At 42.8% G+C, this 21,679-nt stretch overlaps 1 protein-coding gene across 13 annotated transcripts in view; it reads left to right on the plus strand.

The window, feature by feature from the left end:
* Positions 1 to 4,184, plus strand: part of MBNL2 (muscleblind like splicing regulator 2) — a 107,276-nt gene extending 103,092 nt beyond the window's left edge. For all 13 annotated transcript variants that reach the window (XM_040056662.2, XM_040056666.2, XM_040056675.2 and 10 more), the window contains one exon: positions 1,231 to 4,184. In XM_040056662.2, the coding sequence (XP_039912596.1) occupies positions 1,231 to 1,245 (15 nt within the window). In that variant the 3' untranslated portion in view covers positions 1,246 to 4,184. The remainder of the gene's footprint in view (positions 1 to 1,230) is intronic.
* Positions 4,185 to 21,679: the final 17,495 nt, after the last annotated feature.

Raw genomic sequence — 21,679 nt, forward strand, 5'->3', positions numbered from 1 at the left:
CTGTGAGGGACAGGGGGGGTGATGGGCAGGGGGCTGGGATGAGCGCCTGCCACACAGAGCCCAGAGTGTTTCTTTTTGGTGGTGTGTATGTCAGAGGTAGTATGGTGTTGAAGTTACTTTCCAAACACCTTTTTTTCTCCCCCTTTTAATAGAAATATTGCATTAAGGAGTGGTCTAGCTTCACAGTACACAAGTAGGTCCAAGTGCTGTCATGACTGTCTTGCATACTACCTGCAAATACAGCTTAGAAATATGCCAAGTACTAAATGAAGCAAGAAGAACAGGCAGTACACTCTTAATTCCTTGACTCGTGCTTAAAATTGGAGCACAGGATAGGAATGGCATGATAAAATATCACACCCCTGCCTTTCGATATCACTTTCATTGACAGCCATTTCAGGCAGGTGATGGAAATCTGAACCATTTTCCAATGCTGTGAGCAGGTGGAGTTGGTTGCTGAGCACATTGTGCATTCAACCTTTGCAATATTGGAAGCACAACAGTTTGCACCTGTAAAATGATTTCTTCACCCTCCATCTGAGATACCATGAAGGTAAAGCAGCAAGGTTAGTGACTAGTTAGGTGCACAGAAGTACCACTATGGTAATCCCCCTAGAATCCTTGTCATAGGGAAGCATGAGAAAACTTCTCAAGTTCACTGACCTACAGTTAATTTTTTTAGGGATTAAGCAGCTGCTAAAAGTGCATTGAAAAGACACTCTTGCTTGGTGAAAACCCCCGGCCCAATACATCTTTTTGCTTGTTAGTGGCAAGGAGCCGTGCCTCCACTGTTTCCCCTGATCACTCCTGACTTTCTGGGAGCACACTGGGAGCTGGAGAATCGCCCCAGGCACTTTGAGCTCCTCTAGGAGGTGCAGAGCTTCCACCTCCACTGATAAGCAGGGCACTGAGCGTGCACACCCCGCCTGTGGCCAGGCCCTGGATTCAGCACTGCCCTCCAGTATTTTAACACACAAAGTACCCCTTTTGTGTGTTCTCGTGCACACGAGCACCTGTGTGCAGGGGAAGACAACCGGGTGTGTGAGACAAAACACCTCCCAGGCAGCCTGACGACACAGGGCGCTGTCCCACACGGGATGCTGTCCCACACAGGGCACTGTCCTGCATGAGCTGTGCCTGAGCTGACTTAGGCCAGTGCCGGCCATCTGGGCGCGCTGCTCTCCCCGTGTCACCTAGAAGCGCGATCACGCTTTCCCTTTCTCTCCACAGATAATCCTGAAATAGCCGGCAGGAGCGGAACGGAGTGTCACGAAGCCTCCCTGCGGACGGCCAAGCACGGCTACTGTACATACTACCCCGTCTCCTCCTCTCTAGAGTTGCCACAAACTGCATGCTAAGTCAAGAATTTGTTCTTATGGACAAATCAAAAACTCAAAAAAAGCTAGTGCTGCTATGTCATATATGAATATTAAATATGGTATGCTTACTATACTCCAACCTAAAATAGTTAACTACCTGATACCAGCTGTGATGTTTCAAGACATAAAGGAAAACATTTAGTTTTAAAGATTTTCTAAGCATAGTTTAATTATTGCAGATATTGTCGTTTCTCCATAACTACACCTAACGAAAATGGTCCAGATCAGTTAGTCTCGTGAGATTCCGTGTTTACGAATCTTTCGAGCTCAGCAATAATTGAGTTGCATTGGCTAAAAACTTCCCCAGTTGCAGGTTTAATTTTCACCCAAACTATGATTCGGGGTTTTCTTCTCAGTTAAAATAAAATCTTGGTTTTGCTCCCGTGGTGAGTTGATTCCAAGACAGAGGAAGTGAAACGCAGCCCGGTGTCCTGCACATCATCCTGCCAATCTGATATTTTTAGCCAGAAGTCCAAAGTAAAGCACAAAGTCTTTAGATGCACATGGTTGGTGTTTGACTTGTATGGAGAAGTTGCATTTGAATCATAGCAGAATAGCAGAAGAAAAATTTTAAAATTTTGCACAGTATGAGCTTCATACCCCTTTCAATCCCCAAAAGAACAAAGTCTTGAGAATATTATTTTACGAGTATATTTATAATGTTTTTAAAATAGACTTTGCAGAAGTGCCTAAATTTTGTCACATCAGACTTGATGAAAGCGAGCCTGATGCCAACAGTCGAATCTCACCGGACGCGAATAATCTTTGAAACTCATAGTCAGGTTACCAAAAAGATCCAAGCTGTTAAGAAGTAATTTCTAGAAGTGTAAAATCAAACAAAATGAAACAAAACAAGACCAAACTAACAAAAGAAAAGGCAAAAAAGAAGGCTGTAGATTAAGAGATTGTATGATACTCTAATTTAATTAAAATTCAGTTGAGTCACTGAAACTTCTTAGGTGACTTTAATCTAGGCTATTAACTGAACACTAAGAATGTAGAATGAGATTCAGTTTAATAAATCATTACTGTATTTGCATTTTTTTAAATTGGATTATAAGATTGTAACCAGATTAGAGTGGAGAAAAATAGTTCTTTTAATTGTTTTCCTTTAAAAACATATTTTATGTCACAAAAATATGAAGATATCTTTAATACAATTATATACATGTTATATATACATACATACATATATATGGATGAAGCAGATTTTAATGTTGTTTACTTTTTTAAATACTTTGTTGATTTACAAGGTAATTATATATGTATAATTAAAAAATTCATTTGTTTGATTTGAGATTTGTTTCAAGCACTATTGTACCAAATATTTCATATTTCACATTTTATATGTTGCACATGTATCACATAAATGACATAGTTTTTAAATTATTGTTTAAAAAACAGGACAGCTGTTATAAGTGGATATTATGTATAATTGTTTGCAGCATTAAGTTTTCTATGTGGACATTACTAGTGATTGCAGTATTTTAACTTAACTTCTTCAGATTGATTGTAAACTATTTTAAACTTCGGCGGCACTGCCTGTTCTGAAAAACTGAAGGCACTAACCATATTATTATTTGTCTAGGAAATTATTTTCCAGGCTAAATCTTGTTTGTCCAATGTCTAATTACTATCTATTTATATATAAAGCTGGAGATTTGATCATCCAAAAGAAAAAAAAAATAATCACAATTCGGTTGTAAAATTAACATAGTGCTTGTAACGTTGCGTTAGTTTAATTTGTGGAAAAATAACATATCTTAACTTGTTACTTTAGCAGTTAAGGTATCACCATTATATACTATTAAAACACTAATATTTGTAGACTTTCTCAGTCATTATAACTAGGTAGTTGACACTGCAACTTGCCTATATCTGTCAAAGTTGTTTTTATTTTTTTATAATAGTTAATTTAGGCATTTGGGTAGCTTATTGTATAATACTAAATGGTAAATTATCCATGTTTAAATATTTTATGTAGATAACTCTTCAAGACATCATTTTGTGTGAACTTTTTATGTTTCAAAATTACTATTATTCTATGTTTTTTACAATTAATCCAATATTACTATTTTTTGCCCATGGATGACGAAGCTTCAGATACATCAGGTCTTTCATCCAGATAAACTGACAGACAAAAAGAGAAAATGTATTTTTAATAGGAGATCCACTCTCCAACTTTATGACTTTGTAATATTCCTGAAAACTGTACAAGTACAAAACTATGCTAACAGTAAGGAGGCAATTACAGAGATGTGCAAATACGTGTACAACAGATTCTGCATTTTATTTATTTATAAAGTAATTTTATAGACTATTTCAAAATTTGGGAAGATCTAAAACTATTTTTCTGTATAAATATTATTTGCCAAAACTTTGTTTATATTTAAAAAAAAAAAAGTCTAATGAAAATGATTAAATTTTAAATGCTTTGTTTAATTAAAAAAAATACAACAAGAAATATAACCCCCTAAAAGAACCATGAGATGGGCCAACACGGAGACAGTGAATACTGTAGCTGGGACATGGTTTCAAGCGACTTGAGATGTCTCAGTGCTTATTTTCTTTAAAGGATACAGCACCTCACCAAAATACTTTAGTTTGCCTCTCTCATCCAGCATAATTGACAACACATACAATAAATATTTCAGTAACAGTTAAAAGAAACCCCTCCATTCACTCTTTTCCAGCATATATAATTACTAGTGGTCTGTTAAATAGCCATTCTATTTCTGTTGTGACGTTAAATTCATTCACCCAATGTACAACCACTGAAATAAAAAGAAGCATTTTAAAATGGGAGTGGAGTCGAGGCAATCCTTTCTTGTGGCGCGCTCTGGGAAGAGGGCCCTGGGGTAACAAAAAATCACCTAAAGAAAGTGGAGGAATCGTTAAAAAAGTATTTATTTTTTTAATTTTATTTTTTCCTTAATTGCTTCTTCAGGTAACAAATCCTTAAGTGCAATCCCCAGGTGCAGGACATGCAGATAACTGTGTAAGGAAGCCCATGCCCTTCCCTTCTCCTGCCATGGATGCTGCACGACATGGCTTCAGCCTCCAAGAGCCATCTCGAGCCCTTCCTGACCATTGTGGGAATTTTTGGTGGCACATCCTTTGCATCTTCTTTTCTTTCCTACATCTTGAACAGTGTTACACCAAGAAATAATCCATTATCTGCTAGTTCCTTTGGAGAGAGCAGTATCAGAGAGGAGTTGTGTGCACACGGGCAGAGATTGCATGGCAAGCTAGTGACAGAGGAGGGATGGCAGCTGCATGGTTTCTTCACACTGCCCTCTCTGATTTATTTTTTAAAATGCTTTTAAAGAAAGGAAATACAATTCCTGCAGAATCAAGAGGAGTTTGTGTCATAAAGTTGTCTAGGCTTCATCAGCACAGGGCTGGTTTGAAAGGAGCCCAAAGTCACAAGTGATATGGAAAACCACCAGGTCAACCAGTCTTTTTGGGTGTATCACAGGTGTACTGAGCCAGAAACCTGCTGAGAATGAGTATGTGGGATGGAGAGAAGAAACAGGATGGCTTTCAGGGACAGGGAAGGACTGAAGCATTAGAGGGTTATGAGAGCATTGTAGAGCAGAAGCAGCAAATGTTTAAAATTCAACTCCTAATGACTCAGGAGCAGGAAGCCTCTCTGTTGACCCTTTCTTATGTTAAACCCCACCCTAGACAATTGTCAGCTGTCAAGAAGGGTCAGGACATGCCACTTTTCTTGTCTAAAATCTGCTTTGTTTCTTGTCAACTTTGACACTTTCTTGGCATTGGAGAAGTGCTCATGGAAGCTTGAGCTTTCAGGAGCCACAGCAAACCCACAGTGTCTGTACGTGTCCACGTGCAAAGCATACCCCATTCAGATAATACCAGAGTTTCTGAAATGAAGTAAGTTACTTCTAGAGAAGAGCCTTTAAAAACCTTTGGTTATCCCCCCTGCCATGCACGTCCTTGTGGACAGTCTGTGGCCACTGCTGTGGCCCTCATGTCAGGCCAAGGGCTGCAGCAGTGTGCTGGTGCTCAACATTCGCCATCAGCAGGCTGCCCAGTGCACACACACCGTGCTTGGCCATGCACCTCCCTTGGCCCCACGAGCAGTAGCCATGGCCATAAGGCTTATTCTCTATGTTTTTCTTGGTTGTCAGTTCAAAAGTCTGAAGTAATCTGAGCACTGGGGTGTTTTCACAGTCCACTGGAATTAAAAGCATGAAACAGAAAGGGATGTGACATTAGAGGAATCAGAGCCTGCTGGGATAGTTTTGCATGTTTTTATACAGCAAAGGAAGCCAAAACTGGTTGAACTTTGTTCATGCTGCACTTTGGGAGTGACTCTTGAGCAAGTTACTAAAACAGCAACTGGGTTTTCTTTCAGAAAGAGTTGTTTCACTCCAGAAGAGAGCCCAGGAACCACCCAACATTTCTGTACTGCGTGTGACAATAGATAAAAGGACTCGAGAGCAAGGCTGCTCAACAGTGCAGGCATTGAATCTCCTGCTGACATTTACTGCATGAATTCATGGGACCAAAAAAAATACCTCACCTGGAATAGCTGAACACCTTCTTGGCATCTGATTGTATGGTCATCTGAGCATTACATGCTCTTTATGCCTGCAATCAGTTCTCTAGCCAAGCCTTTTGTCCAGTAGCCTGCCTTTTTAATGTCATATAATTGACAGTTCTGGGAGCTTTTTTATATGGGTCAAGATGATTTTTATTGCTGGAGTGGGTGTGTGTGAGAGCAAAATCACCTCAGCTGTTGCATTATTCCTGGTATGTAATGTATTCAAGCATATAGGTATGGAATAGAGTTTGATTATCTGTGAATGGATAAATTATGGAAATGCATTCTAAATTGTTATTCTTCTAATTCTGTAATTATAGAAACCATAGAAATTGTAGAAAATAAATTACATGTTTAATTACATGAAAATACCTTCTGCTGTAACAGGGGAAAAGATACAACACTAAGAAATATGAAAGGAAGGTATTGGTGTGAGCTGCTTATTCAATGCTGGGTTGTAGTTGCATTATTTCCATCACGGCTTCTTGCAATATGAGGAAGACACTTGGCTTTATGACTTAGGAAAATCACTACAGGAAAGACGCCCTGCTCTTCTCATCTTCAAAGGGCTGGATTTGGATACTACTTTTAAGGAAAACAAATTCTGGTGAGTGTCTTCCTTAGTCTTAATTGTCACAAAACAGTCAAGGTGTGGCCTGTGTGGCTCCTCCAAGGGCCACCAGACCAAAGACATGCCAGGACGTGGAGGTGGTGAGGGTAACCACAGTGGTGTGAGGAACAGCCCCCAGGGATGGTCATGCAGGTGCTGCCTATGCTAAACCTGAGCTGTTTGCATTTGCCATGACTGCCTCTCCTTTTCATGCAGGGCTAGGCGGAGGAAGTGCTTTTACTTCCTTGTTCTATGATTGTAGCCACTGCACCGAACGCCAGTGGAGCACATCCAGAGATGCTGAAGTTGGTAGCTGACAGCACAGCTCAAGACTGCTAGTGGGCACGTTTTTCACACTTGGAAAACTGCTACAGTGGGATCCAGCTTCCTCTTTGCAGCTGTGGAATCTCAGATGAGACACTGCAGAGTACCCACTTGGCCTAAAGCTGCTGCTATGGAGGAGCACAGGTCTGGGTGAGTATGTTAAGTCTGCCAGGCTCATGCAGGTGTCTCAGATACTCTACAATATCTTAGATGAGTTTAGTCAATGAATCCCACCTGTTTTCACAAAGAACAATGGTTTTGATGGCTTTTAAAAAGCATCATGCACAAAATCATGAGATTGACTGAAATGGTCTGATAGTTAAAAATCCTGACCTTCTCTGTAGGCATTTGGAGGATGTTCAGCTTACATGTTTAAGCTTTTTCTCTCCTAATATGGTACTTAAAAATTTTCTTCATATCACCTAGCGTGTTCCTGTGCTCACAGATGTAAAGCTAAAGAACAGTTCATAAAATTCTTGAGAAACTCATGAAAATAGACAACAGGAATTCAAGCAGTTCTTATGTCTTACCATGTTGTAGCAAGGAGTGACAAAATATGGTAACCCTTTAGGATGTGATATGATTTCTTCAGGCTTAACTTCCACACGGACTTTGTTCAATTATTATGCCAATGAAGATGTGATGTTGTCAGTACAACAGAGGCTGAGTGCAGTTGCAATGGGATGGACTGTCCCTGTATGCAAATAAATTGTTCTGTTTAACATGTGAAATGACTGTGCCCTACTCTATCCAAATTAGTTATGTTGCTTTAATTTCTGTCTCTAAGTCTTGATAAGAAGACTGGCATGGGTAGAGCCTACATGTTCATTTCTAGGTTTAAGATAAATGATGATGAAAGGCAAGAGTCCCGTTTTATGTCCTTTCTCAAGCCAGATGGGCTCAAAAGAAAAGCTACATAAGCAAGTACAAGTGAAAGAGAACTCACGTGGAAAAAAGTGGTTAGCCTTAAACAGATTGCAGTGGACTTTCTAACTACAGAATGGGATAGAAAGTGTTTTCCGTTCTATTGACCTTGAAAGTGGCTACTTTATACCCATTCCAGAGGAAATAAATTAGGTTGAACTCTTCTAATAGAAAATCAATGCACTCCTCCACTCATGACTGTGAACTTTGCAGGAGCAATCACTGGAGGAAGTCCCTGGGCTGATGGTACTGCCCATTCCTCAGCTGTTACCTCGGAATCCATAGTAACTGCTTCTGGGCAGCAGTGGAAGCACACTGGCAACTCCTGCTGTGGCAAGGGACTTCTTATTTTATTTCCTTCTAATTAGATCGTGAGAGAGGCTGGAGTTGCAGGTATGTAAGGGAACTTCTGTTTGGAGTTCTTCTCACCAACTGATTTGTTAGATTCTGGGGTCCTGAACATAAGGAGGATGTGGACCTGTTGGAGTGAGTCCAGGGGAGGGCCATGAAGATGATCAGAGGGCTGGGGCACCTCTCCTGTGAAGGCAGGCTGAAAGAGTTGGGGTGATTAATTGGAAAAGCCTCCAGGGAGACCATAGAGCAGCTTCCACTACCTAAGGGAGGCCCATAAGAAAGATGAGGACAGACTTTTTAGCAGGGCCTGTTGTGATAGGACAAGGGATAGTGGTTTTAAACTAAAAGAGGGTAGATTTAGATTAGATGTAAGACAGAATTCTGGCTTTTACAATGAGGTTGACAAAAAACTTGAACACATTGCCCAGAGAAGTTGTGGATGCCCTGTCACTGGAAACATTCAAGGCCAGGCTGGACGGAGCTCTGAGCAACCTGGTTGAGATGAAGATGTCTCTGCCCATGGTAGGAAGTTGGACTAGATGATATTGAAAGGTCCCTCCCAGCCCAAACTATTCTATGACTCTATACAGAAAGCCTGTGAAGCGAATGAAACCAAATGAAATCCTACTGTCAGCCAGCTTGGCACTTTCTTACTTGCAGCCACTTTATTTGCCAGGTGTAGCACAGTACAGAGTGCCTGAACAGTGGCAAAAGTTTCTTCCTGAGCATCCTTTTCTGCATACAGGCAGAACAGAAAGGTGCTTTCACCTCACAAAATTCAGGCCTTTTGCATTCAGCCCTTTTGCATTCAGCCCCAGGTTTCTTGTATAAGCAAATGGAGAGTGACTGAGGCTTTGCCAGAAGGTAACAACATTGAACTTCGAGGCAGAATTGCTACTTCTGAAGCCTTTCCAGCCCTGCTGCCTACAGAGGTGCCTAGTGTGATCCCTCCTCCATCAAGCTGGGGCACACAGCAAGCTGCTGTGCATTCTCAATCCTGCCTCCAGCTCCTTCTTGCTCTGGCTTTCACCTGAATTCTCTTCTAAGCATGTATGCACTATGGGAACCCCATGCCACCTGCTGGCTTCTGTGCCTTTATTTTTGTCTGAGGGTGGTGGTTTTTTCAAAGCATCTTGTTCCCTTTTTCTTCCTTTGACTCTAGAGATGGTGTCAGCTTTTACAGCATCATGTGGTTGAGAAGCATGCTGTGGTCCTTGCATCACTGCAGGACTGTAAGGGGTGCAATGAGCTGCTTTATCTTGCCCCCACAGATTGAGCACGCTGCCTGAAAGATGAGATGATTTAATTGATCATTTCTACAGTAACCAAACACCTTTCCCACCGCTATACATGCACATTAACATGAACCCTTTACTGTTTAGAGAAGCTTCAGGGGGGAAATGTCCTTTTGCTACTTAAGGAGAAGCATTAGCCAATCCTGTCCAATTCGTGCACAGAGGCTTTTATCTTCACCCACTTGATTCTGCTGGCCTTCCTTAGGAGACCTTTGGATCCAAATTAAGGGCCATGCTGTTCTTGACCATACAGAGAAGTTCCTTGCAAGGTTATGGAAGTCTTTGTGAGTCAGTTCCTGTGGAATTAACCAAATGAACTTCATTTTCATAACTAAAGCAGGAAACCACAACAGTCAGAGCATTTAAAGCATCATTTAATTATGGATTTGTTTTGCAGGGAAGGTAAAATGGTGCAAGCCTTCGTAGAGAAGATCTGACTTCCATGCAGGCAATGTCTTGTCCGCTCTGTCCAAGTATTGTCCTGACCATTTTATGGTCAGGAAGAAAACAAATGGAGCAGGCTGACTGCAAACAAATCTCCACCTCAGCAGCAGAAGCAATCTCTGCTTACTATTATTAGGCCAGAGAAGTCTTCCAGTCCTTCCCAGTGAATGCTATCCACAGGAAAGGTTTTGATGAGAGCTCCTTGGGTACAATGGAAACCCCATGGAAAGCAGAAGGTGCAAAGCAGTGGGGGGACATCATGTGGTGAGAAGCCAGTTGGTGGAAACCAAGCACAGCATAATTATTCTCTTTTTTGCGTTTCACCTCCATCTACATCAGATGTTCACTCTAAAAGGCATTCCACCTTCCATCTTGGTGAAAAGGACTTCCTTTTAGACGTGGCATTTGGGAGTTTTACATCCTTTATTATTTGTTTCCTCTCCCTTTGTTTTAAATTTAGCCATAATGCAGATGATCTGATGCGATATGAGATCAGCATTTGGGCTTTGGTGAATGCAGCAGATAATTACTCCTGAAGAGGAGTATCAAAAGAACTGCTTTCAAATCCAAGTTTCCTGTGCAATATTAAATTATTCCTATTTAAATAAAGGACTACAGCACTTCTACTCAGCAGCACCTCTCTATACAAAGTAAGGGCTGTTCCCTCTTGACACAGCTTTTTCTGCTCTTCTCAGAAAATGACTCCATTAAAACCAAACATTTGTGCCTAAAATCATTGATTGTTTTATATTCTTTCTAAAAAATATCACAATGAAACTGCTTTATTTTCTTTTCCTTTATTGTTAGTATTATTACCTCATGAATGCTCCAGAGAGAAACAGCTGCATCTCCTTTAGGTTTCAGCTTCTAAGACTTAGCTGAATCTGGCTTCATGCTCTAGGAGTCTATAGAATCAAGCCAATTTGCAATAAAACTAATTTTAAAAAAAGGCCCTGCTAAGATGTGGCATTTGTAGAACTTGGATTTAGTTTGCTCAGCAATGTAAATATGTTCCAAGGTGAGTTTTATCTAGAAATGCATCATGGTGTCAGAAGATCCCATTCACAGGGGCTGGTACCCATTGAAACATCTAGAGTTTGTGGTGGGGTCCCTCAGAAGAAAGACCTGCAGCAACTGGGCTTCACTGGAATTAAACAGTTATTACTGGAGCTGGATGCACAGCTGAAAAGAATAGACTCAAGCTCGGTATTAGGAGAAGCTAGTGTGTGGATTTATGGACACTGCCCATGCTCTGCAGGAGCTGTGGGTAGCTGCTCAGCAGTGAAAAGTACCCTGTCTCATGGAAATGGAAGTACCTCATCTTTTTAAACAATGTTTTTCTTTCAGGATCCCAAGGTGTGTGTCTGTCTGTGGCAATCACCACAGGGATAATTAGACTGGCTGTCAACAAGCCATAGGTCTTCTCAGGTGCTGGTGCTTTGTCAAGCAGGTTACTAGATTTACCACAGGAGCATCCTACAACCTTCTGGTAGAGCCGAAGGTAATGGGAAGGCCCAAAGGAGACGATTCAGAGGCACAGCCTGGGGAATGCATCTTCATTCCTTCAACACATCCTGTGGCAGAATCCAAACAGCCTCACCAGCGGCCCTGTTCCTGCACAAGAAAAATGGTATCACTGTAAATAAATAAAATCCAAAGTCCCCTAACCTATGGCATCAGAAATAGCAGGACTTCTCTGAGAAGTTAGTAAGTATGAAGAAGGAAAATCTGTGGCCTCTACAGTAAGTCCTGTTGGCTTCTCCTAGCTGGGATTTCTTCTGCCAAATCTCTGCTGTATGCCAGCACTGGCCTCCCCTTGTGCTGTGTTTCCTTCTGTCAAAACATGGAGGAATTGGAGCACATGCAAAGACAGAAATGTAAAAAATGTCTTTTTCTACCACACTTGGAAAACATCCCTGTGGAGGACTGAGGGAGCAGGTGAGTTTTACAGGGCCCGTTCAGTCAGCTGGGTTAGAAGTGAATCTCCTCAGCTGCAGCCCCTTAAGGAGCCTGAGGCTATTTTTAAATCAGTAAAATTAAGAAGTCTGGGGGTTTGGAAGGCTGATTAGCTCCACAGGGCACTTACACATCTCAGAGGCACTGAGGTGAGACACACTTGCCTGCAACACACCTGCCTGTTCTCTGCCTTTTAGTGTCCCTCGGCCATTGATGGTCCCTGTTCAGCCAAGGGGCTGCCAAAGCTCCTTCTCCTTCAGAAGAGGATTTGTGTGCCCTAGGCCCTCAACCCTGCAGCCACCCCATTTATTTAATGCTGGTGACACAGGCTCACATCCAGCTGTTCTCTCAGCTTCAACTCAGCCTCCCAGCAACTGCTCCTCAACCCTTCTTGGTGTCTCTCCACACAGGACACAGGGCTTGGCTCACTGCATCCTTCCCATGTTAGAAAAAGCCCAAGACTCTCTTAGAGCATTTTATATCTGTTTAGAGGCAAACTTTGCACTTGTTTTGATGAAATGAAAATAGCTGGAGGTTTATGATGATAGCAGCCTGCAGCTATGCCTGCTAGTACAGCAAACCTGCTGCAGGGAAGAATGGCTCTGCTCTCTGCTATTGCTGCCAGGAGCATCCCTGGAACCTCCCAAGACTGCTCCATTTTTCCTCTGGATAAAGCTTGGATTGGCACCTTTTGCCAAACCTCAGCTCCCAATGTTTTTCATCACTTCCTTTTCTATCTCAGGGGGAAAAGGAAACAATTTTAAAAGCCTGTTCTTCAGGCATTTACATTCATAACAATTTACCCTGCTCAGCTGCATCCCTGAGTGCCCATCCACCCACCCCTGCAGAGGGGCACATTGCACAGGTAGAGCTGGTGGGGACCATTTAATTTGCTTTGTCCTGACACAAAGGAAGCATCTGTGTGGGCACAAGGGCAGAGCTGCAGCACTGCAGGAGCATTTCTCCACCTCCTTCTGTGTCACTCCACAGGCAAGTGAGAGGCTTAGAGGAACAAAGTTTTCTTGTCATGTCAGATGTTCCTCAGAAGGGTTTGCCCCTTACTTAGTACTGGAAAACTCTGCCACTGCCTCTTTTGTCCACCAAAAAGAAAGTGCATTTTTTAGCGCTGCACTAAGGAGACAGACGCTCTCTTCATCAGTTTCCATCTGCAAGATGGAAATGGCAGCAGCCTGGTGGGGGCTTTGCTGGAGAAAGGTACAGAGCTTCTGAAGGCTCCCTTATCCCTGCTCTGCTTCACACAATGTTGCTTAAATCAAGCAGTAAAATGTAAGCATGGAGCCGGACTGTACCAAAGGCATTATTTATTTTAACCCTGGCAGGTTGAAGGCTCTAGTATTTACACAGTGGTTCCACGAATCACAGAGGTCATCTCCTTGGGTCGCATAAACTCATGCAGCTTTAAGATACTGGAGTTTATGCCAATTTATAGTAGCTGAAACACTGGCTGAAGGTTTTCAAGTCTATGGAAAACACTGCAGCAAATACTTCTTGTTTTGTAATCTCCTTTATGTCTTCTTAACTACACACACACACACAGAAGTACTTAGACAACATATGCAAATTGAATTATCACTTTTTAAAATACTACACAATACTACTCTTAATAATTTTAAAACTTTGCTTATAAGAGTATTTCATGAAAAGCTAGTCCTTAACTAGACAGGTGGTAGCTGATCTGTATGGTTTAAGAGAACATTACAGGGCTACAGCGACCACTAATTTTGCAGTTCATATCTCCCTCCATGTAAAGAAAACCATCATGTTACCTGATAAAAATATATCTTCTCTAAAATCAGCATGACACATGCCAGCACACACGTATTTCCACCTCTCTGATGATTTTTTTCCAGGGAAGGCATGACCAGACACTAACCACCTTGAGAAGACTGTCATGGAGTAGTCCCAGCATTTTCATCAGTCATCTCATATGCCCAGTACGTTCATCCTAAACCCACAAGGAAATCTCGTTGGAATCTGTCCCAGAAAAGCTATCCTGATAAAGTTCCTCTCTGTGCAGTGGGACCAGATCTACATGAAAGTCTCAAAATAATTCTGGAAAAATCTAATATTATGCATTTGTTTGGTGTGTTGTGAGTTGTCCCCAAATTATTTTGCAAGCATCTACCTGCAGTTGTATTAGCTCTTCCTGAAGGCCCAAGAGGAAATGCCAAGAGGGGCTGGAACTAATTCTTTGTATTATTTTCCTCAAGTAAATGAGCTGTGGCTCCTTAAGTAGGATATGCAGATCTTCTGCTTGCATACGCCTCCCACTATAACACACCTCTGAAAGGCTGCTTGAAAACAGTAGTCACAGTGTTGCATTCTGTACAGCACTGAAGACCTAAAGAAAAGTATGAGAGCTTTGTACACCTCACAAACTCAGCTCCTTTTAGTTTTTCCTTGCATGAATCTTTTCTTCAGCCTCAGAACGACTTTAGCATAAATTTATGATACTGGGTTGTCTTAAAGCATCAGCTACTAGGATCAAAACCATGAGATTCCTGGTTTCTGTTGAAAAAATCCCAACAATCTATCACAAAGCAGCAAAAAGAAGCAACAATAACTAAAGACCAAAATGCAAACCCAATAGTCAGTGTTGGGAAGCAATCATTTCAACTATTTTCAGGCCTTTAATGTTTAAATCTGAAGACCAGTAGTTAGTAACTCCTGTGTTGATAAAGATCATATATAAACCACATGATTCTGAAGCATTTAGTTAAAACTTCCTGCGCCACTAATTAGAGGTTGGGCTCCACAAGCTCCTACAAGTAGAAACTCCAGACCTTCACGCAGAAAGAGACAAGTTACTGTACAGGTGAGAGCTGCCTCCCCACCCCCAGATCACCCCTGAACCAGCTCCTATCTGTGCATTCACTGAGGGATGGAGGGAGGGAGGGAAGGACCCATGCCTGAGCTGGGCACACTTGTCCACCTCCTTGCGTACAGAGGCAGGGTCAGCACTTGCTGGCAAACTGGCAGCTGGGTCTTTTCCAGAGGCTGCCACATCCCCCAGGCAGTGACCAGCCCCCCTTAAACCAACCTCCCCTTGTCTGCCCTTAAAACCTGCCCCTCCTCAGGGACCCTTCCGTGGCCCTTCCCACCGCGACTGGGCCGCTTGGAAGAGCAGCCACCTCCACCAGAACAAATGATGTAAACCCAAACATCCAGAACAAACCCATCTCTTCGGATACGCACCAAAACAACCTACTCGGCTTTAGTCCATGTACTAAATTGAACTTAGGTAAGTTATGATTGGATGATGTGAAATCAAGATTAAATGCTTCCCATTTTTCTGTGAAAAGCATATTGGAAATCTTATTTTAATTTATAGTTAGAGCAATTAAGGCATCTTACAATTCCAGTTCTGAATATTTTGCTAAAAATAACCACATAAAAGAAAATATTAAATGTAATATTTATTGACGTCTACAAATCTAATGCTTATGAAATACATGTCCCTGATGCTTATACGCTGATTATTATAAAAAAGGACTTATTTTAAGTCTGACTCAGAAAAAAAAAGGCTGACTTGTGACAGATATTGCAAAACTTTTGTATCTCAATAAAAAAAGATTATCATTGTCTTAACTTTCTCTTAATTCTGGTGACTGAATTGATTTATTTTTAAACATCATAAGGAGAAAGAGTGAAAGTCAAATACAAATTGCCTGGTTTTAGTTTATTTCACTGTTTTTTTACAGTTTGAAAGTTTTTTATATCTTGAAACTGACTGTTTCAATTCCCCTGTTTTGAACCTACATTTGAACAACAGCTATTTAACTTGACTTTATTAGTGATGAGTATTTCTTACAAAACTTATATATGCAGTGGAAGTTTTAATTAAAATTAATAGCATCATCAAGGTTTCTCATTTGCATTATGGGAAGCAAGAAAAACTTTGTTGTGAAATGCAACAAAGTGAAATGTGAAATACATCAGCAAAAGTCTACCAATACCACTGAAAATAATAAAAATCAGGTCACAAGCTAATTCATACTATTTCCACTTTGATTTTCTGGCACTTTGGGGAATGGTTTGATCAAAATTTCACTATTAATGAAAAGAGGGGCCAGGAGCAATTACTCTTTTTTAATTTAACCATCATCTTCAATTAAACAAAATGACCTTAATATATGACAGGGATGGCCATCAGACTGCATAAAATAGTTAAAAAATCATAATTCCTACCCCTCAACAAGTGATGCCCTTCTTTTAACAGTTAACCTGCAATGTTAGGAAAGATCAATAATGAGAAAGCTGTGGGGATCTGCAGACCTATCGAATTTTAAAATAAACCCGTGAGATTGAAGCCACCTTAATGCTCCTTTCCAGTTAGAAAATTAAATTATGACTGAGAAAAGACTTTGGTATGTCTACTCCTATTGTCTCTATCTCTTTCAAACTGTAAAAAACTGGAAGAACCCAAACCATGGGGACTGGATCACACAATTGAAAGTGGCAGGTACAGCAATTTAATGAGTATGTATTGGTGGAGCCACAGTAATTGTGTTCACACTGGTTGTCCTCTCTAGTTGTAAGGTAAAATACATTAATTGAATCTCATTCTGCTGGAATGTAATCTCATTTGTTTTCCCTCACAACACAAAACAATCTCTTGGGAATCAATAGGTGGGGGGGGGTTTAAACTGTTTTAAGTTGAGGATGGTGTTAACTCTGTTCCTCTTTCACAGCTGAGCCCCTGGCAGCTAAGAATTATAAAACAAATTGTATTTATAGTCTGGGTTCACTTTCTACAAATTCAGTGAGCTGAAATGGCCCCGTACAGGTATCAGAGGAAGAAAGGCAGTGTGGGGTTGGGCAGAGTTGGGGAACTAACAGAGCCAGCTTCCAGGGTCTACTTTTACCCGTATGGATCACAGGGAATACAAGATAGCACTTCAGATTTTGGCTCTCTGACTCTAAATATGCTTAAGTGAAGGCTATAAGCAATTAAAACTGAGCAGAAAAGAGTTGCCCAAGGAACATTTATGATCATCTGGTTTAAAATCTCCCCACTCAGCATGCTTGGCTGCTGGGAATCCAAGTGCTAAAGTCTCAGTTTTGCCAAGAATTTCCTAGAGCTTACCTCAGCTTTGTGAACTGTCTTCCCAAAACCAGGTACCAGAACCAAAGCATAGCAATACTGATGACCATCACACTTGCTGCACTGGATAGCTCAGCCTAATTTTCCAGCTTAGGGTGCTGAGCCCAGGATGGCACGCGGGAATGAATCCCTGCATGTAGGGAACGGTTAGCCCCAGCCAATGCAGACTGTAATGATGACCGTAATTCATCACTGTAGATTTTGTGCCTTACACTGAGGTCTATGGAGAGCTGCTATCTCATCTTGGCAAGAGCACCCTGACTTCAGTGTGGCCAGACACAGACACAAAAGTCATCTCATTCAGAGCTCACACAAGGCTTCACCACTACAAAACTAAAGCACGCTTAGCTTAAAGGGCTTAGATTTGCTTAAGAACAAAACAAAAACCCCAGCAAACCCAAACTGGCCTGCAAGCAGAGAATTTAATGAAACCTTTCTTCTATAACATGCTCTTCCAGTGGGGTAAATTAAATCCCAAATCCTAGTCTCTCCAGCAGGCTGTAGACGGGGCTGGCTGTCACTGATGGGCTCTTGGGTGATCCAAGCTGCCGCCCAACTGCTGCCAGACATGGTGGAGGAGGTCCAGCCTCCTTTGCCTTTACAGGTACACTCAGATTGTTCCTGCTCTCACCTAGAAAGCATGAACAAAGATATCAAACATTTACAATTTTGCACTTGGTAAAAGAATGGGACAACTTTACTGCCGGTATGAAAGGGAAATTGCCGGTGTGATCACCTGAAAATGCTAAGACTAAGGTAAGCCAAGTCCAGGTTGTATCCTTAATTTGATAACAACTTTATGGATAGTACGAATAATATAATCTAGCAAGAAATATTAAAGACTAAGCAAAATCTTAATCCTTAACACTTCCTAAATACTGTAATGACACACAGTTAGGAGAAATCCATGTGATGATGGAACTGCATTGACAGCCTGAGTGTAAAGACGTGATGGTAAGCAAGGACAGGAAATCACATTCTTCTACTAATACACACTTAAAAGAACACTTGACCATGAAAAACAGAGGTACACCAGAACAGTCTGTACCACAGACAGCTTTATCTCACACATTTTCTTGTGCTTCAGGGTCAGAAGATCATCAGAGGGAAGAAACTGCAGATTCCCCCATCCTTCATACTGCTACACTTTTTATCTTGTGACTGATATGTTAGTAACAAAGAACTGGCAAACCCTGGCTTTGGAAAGGAAATAGATATTAGAGGCCATTTCCCTCTTTTAAATACATACCCTAATGCATAGTCAGAGGCTACAATAGATAGCAAAAAAATTACAAACCAGTGTGTTGGTTGCTGCGCAAGATAAAAATTCAATATTTATCGAGAAACTCCAGGCTACCATGAAACAGGGAGGTAAGCCGCAGGCCACTGAAGCTTGAAATAAGACAGCTCAATACAAGACATAAAAGAACTGGAGAAAAGAGCAATAAAACTGAAGTTTCTAAATCCTAGGAAGCCGGCAAAAGCCCAGCTGTACAGCGCAGGGGGACTAGATGACTCTCGAGTCTCCTATGAGAAGCTACAAAGGAAGTCACGCTGGGAAAGCATGCTGTGGGCTGAGATATTTGCCTGGCAAGCCTTGCCCAATTCAGTCTTTTATAGCAGGAAGTTTCTCTTTCCCTACAATTGACTATCCTATTTTTTTTTCTCCCATTCTTCAGTGAAGAATAACAGACGTATAAGCAACATGCAATAAAAAACGACTGTCAGCACCTAAATGACCCCATGTTCTCCACCTCATGATAAATAACTCCACATAACTGATAATGTATTTGTTTTTAGGGCTGAGCCTCCAGCACTTATTAGGTGAAATTTCAATGTTGTTGTTCTTGTCAGACGAATTACAAGCAGAAATGAAGTTCAGAAAAACAGGGCAATGACAAGATGTCCAGCCTCGCAGCAGCAATGGCAAGCGAGATTCTTCGGAACAGTCATTTACCATTCCCTGCATCCAGCACCTCCTCCAGCTGACCATCCTACATTTTGTTTTACGTCCTCCATACTCTATACACACAATTTCTCTGTATTTCCAGTTTCTACATATCTTAGGTCCCTGCACACACTATGAAGTAAAATAACATTTTGCTGCCCATCAAAGCTAAGAGACTGAACACCTGGTGTAAATCTTAGTGGGAGCATTCCTGTTACCTTCCCACCCTCCTCATCATGAGCCAGCAGTGAATAGCATTTTTTCCGAGAACAGCTTTTTTTCTGATGAACATCAGGAGGTTGCTCTGGTCTCAGGATGAGTCAGGAAGGCCCAAAACTCCTCCCTCCAACACTGATCACTTCAATCTGTTTTGTATAATTACACATAATCCTCCAATTCTGATGCAAAACACATTTTAAAGCCTGTTAGATAAGTCCATTTTCACTGTTCTTCATGGAAAACAAAACCCCTGCTGCATTGAGACAGGGCTTAGTTTTCTATCTAGATTATAATCAGTTTAGATCTGTGCTCTTCCATCAGTGTTGTTCATTAGGTTAAATGCCTACTCACTCAAACTTGATTCCACCCTGTCTTACTGGTTACTCATAAGCCTCCCCTAATTTGCTTTTCCTAGGTTAATCAAACAAATATTCCCAGTGCCCTCTTGTAGATAAGCTTTGTTCATCTCCAGTAACCCTCCCGGAAGTAATTCTGTACAAACTCCTCTTTCCTGGACATGATTTATCAGAACTGGATACAGTAATGTCTCACCAGTCACCCAGAAACTTGGCTGTGTGCATACCACTATCACATTCAGTTTTTTCACAACCACATTGGCAGCCTCCTTTCGTTGTTGACTAAGAAATCCAGACATTTTCCCGTTACTCTGCTGGGGGAGTTCCTGGATTCACGCTACAAATACTTATTAATCTGAACATGCAGTGTCTTGTATTTTGTGACACTACACATTCTTGTAGGCTCATTTCTAACACTTGAAGGACTAAAGTCACCAATAGGAATTAGGTCATTTGTTGAAACTATTACTCAGTTCTGATCAGGCTCTGCAATATTTACAAATGAATTCGGACAGTCCTGTAAAAAACTGTCCACCTCTTTGGCACTGATAAATTTAAATCACTCAAATACGTGCGGTTTCTAGTTTGCTTCGGCAGTTATGGACATGGGAACTGCAAGAAGCCTGTAAATAATCTTCTTTCTCCTCGAGGCATCAAAGCTATTGCCATCCTACTAAGAAAAAAATGTTTTGAAGCTTTGTAATTAAAAAAAAAAAAAAAAAAAAAAAAAAAAGCACACAGAAGAAAAGCTAAAGAGTATGCCCAAGCAAAACATTGGGAAGTTTAAAATACTGCACTTGGCAAGCATTTAATTGAAAGACTCGGACAGGGACAAATGTGCTCCTAAAAGCCCTTAATACATCTGCCACTGTTAGGTTTGGAAACATCAAAACAAGCCAAAAAGGAAGCAGAACCAGACTTGCCTGGAAAGCAGGCCAACACCTTGGGCCTTAGTTCAGACGAAGACACGACAATGCAGTGGGAAGAACAGCACAACAAGAAACGCAGCACCAGGATTGGGCTCATTTCCAACAGCTTTCCGAAAGCATCGGAACAGCAGACTAAGGGCTCTGGCTGACCTCTAACCCTCTAACGGAGACAAAGTCTTTACTACCTGTATCAAATAGCTCCAACCACTTATGTTTGAGTGAAAAAAAGAAAAAGAAGCATTAAGGAGCCTGTCTCATAGCAGAAAGACAAGCATACAGGTGTGAACATCTTTCCGGAGCGATACCAGATCCTGGGAGGAACCGTGAATTCCATCCCATCAATCACCTTCATTTCCCATACTGTTTTGATAGAGCACTTTACCCAAACCGCACCGCCACCGTTTCTGGCCCTCTCTCTCTATCAGAAGGGGACGAGAAGGCAGGCACCCACTGGCAACAAACGCCTCCGGCCGCCCCCTTGCAGGCACAGCCCAGACCGCAGCGCGTCCAAAGGCATCCAACGCGCGCCACGGAGCTGACGAATCCCACTGACTTTTACAGCCAGCAGCGGGATCGCCGGGCCGGCAGCTTTGAAGCGGCCCGAACTTACCGCGCCGGAGCCGCCTCCCCGCAGCCCGGGAAGCGGAACCGCGGGAGCGCGGCGCGCCTCCCATTGGCTCGTCCCGCCCCCGCGCCCGCCCGCCCGCCCGCCGGCCCTTCCCGCTCGGGGCCGGCCCGGGCCGCGGGGCCGGGGGACGCTGCGTCTGCAGGGCGACGGCGCCGGGCGAGCCGCGGCACGGGAGGGGACGCGGGAGGGGACACGGGCGACAGCAGGGACAGCAGCAGCAGCGCCGCCGCGGCCCGTCGGCATCACGTGCAGCCGCCGCGCCCGGGGGCAGGAAGGGGGGGCCGCGCCACGTGACGGGGCGGTGCCCGCCCTCTTCCTCCTCCTCCTCCTCCTCCTCCTCCTCCTCCTCCTCCTCCTCTCCGCTCTTTCTTCCCCCGTCCCGCCCCGTTGGCTGTTGCCGTGGCGACACGGGAAGGAGGAGGCGGGGCCGCCGCCCCACCCCGGCCGCGCCGCAGCCCGTGAGCGCGGTCCCGCCGCCGGCAGCGCCGCCCAGGAGCCGCCGCGGCGGCCCGGAGCATCCGCCGGGCGGGGAGCGGAGCGGAGGCGGCTGCGGCGGCGGGCACAGGGCGGGGCGGCCGATGGCGGGGGGGTGAGGAGGGGCCGTCGGCAGGTGCGGGT

The sequence above is a fragment of the Hirundo rustica genome, chromosome 2 (assembly GCF_015227805.2).
Source record: "Hirundo rustica isolate bHirRus1 chromosome 2, bHirRus1.pri.v3, whole genome shotgun sequence".
Taxonomy (NCBI): domain Eukaryota; kingdom Metazoa; phylum Chordata; class Aves; order Passeriformes; family Hirundinidae; genus Hirundo; species Hirundo rustica.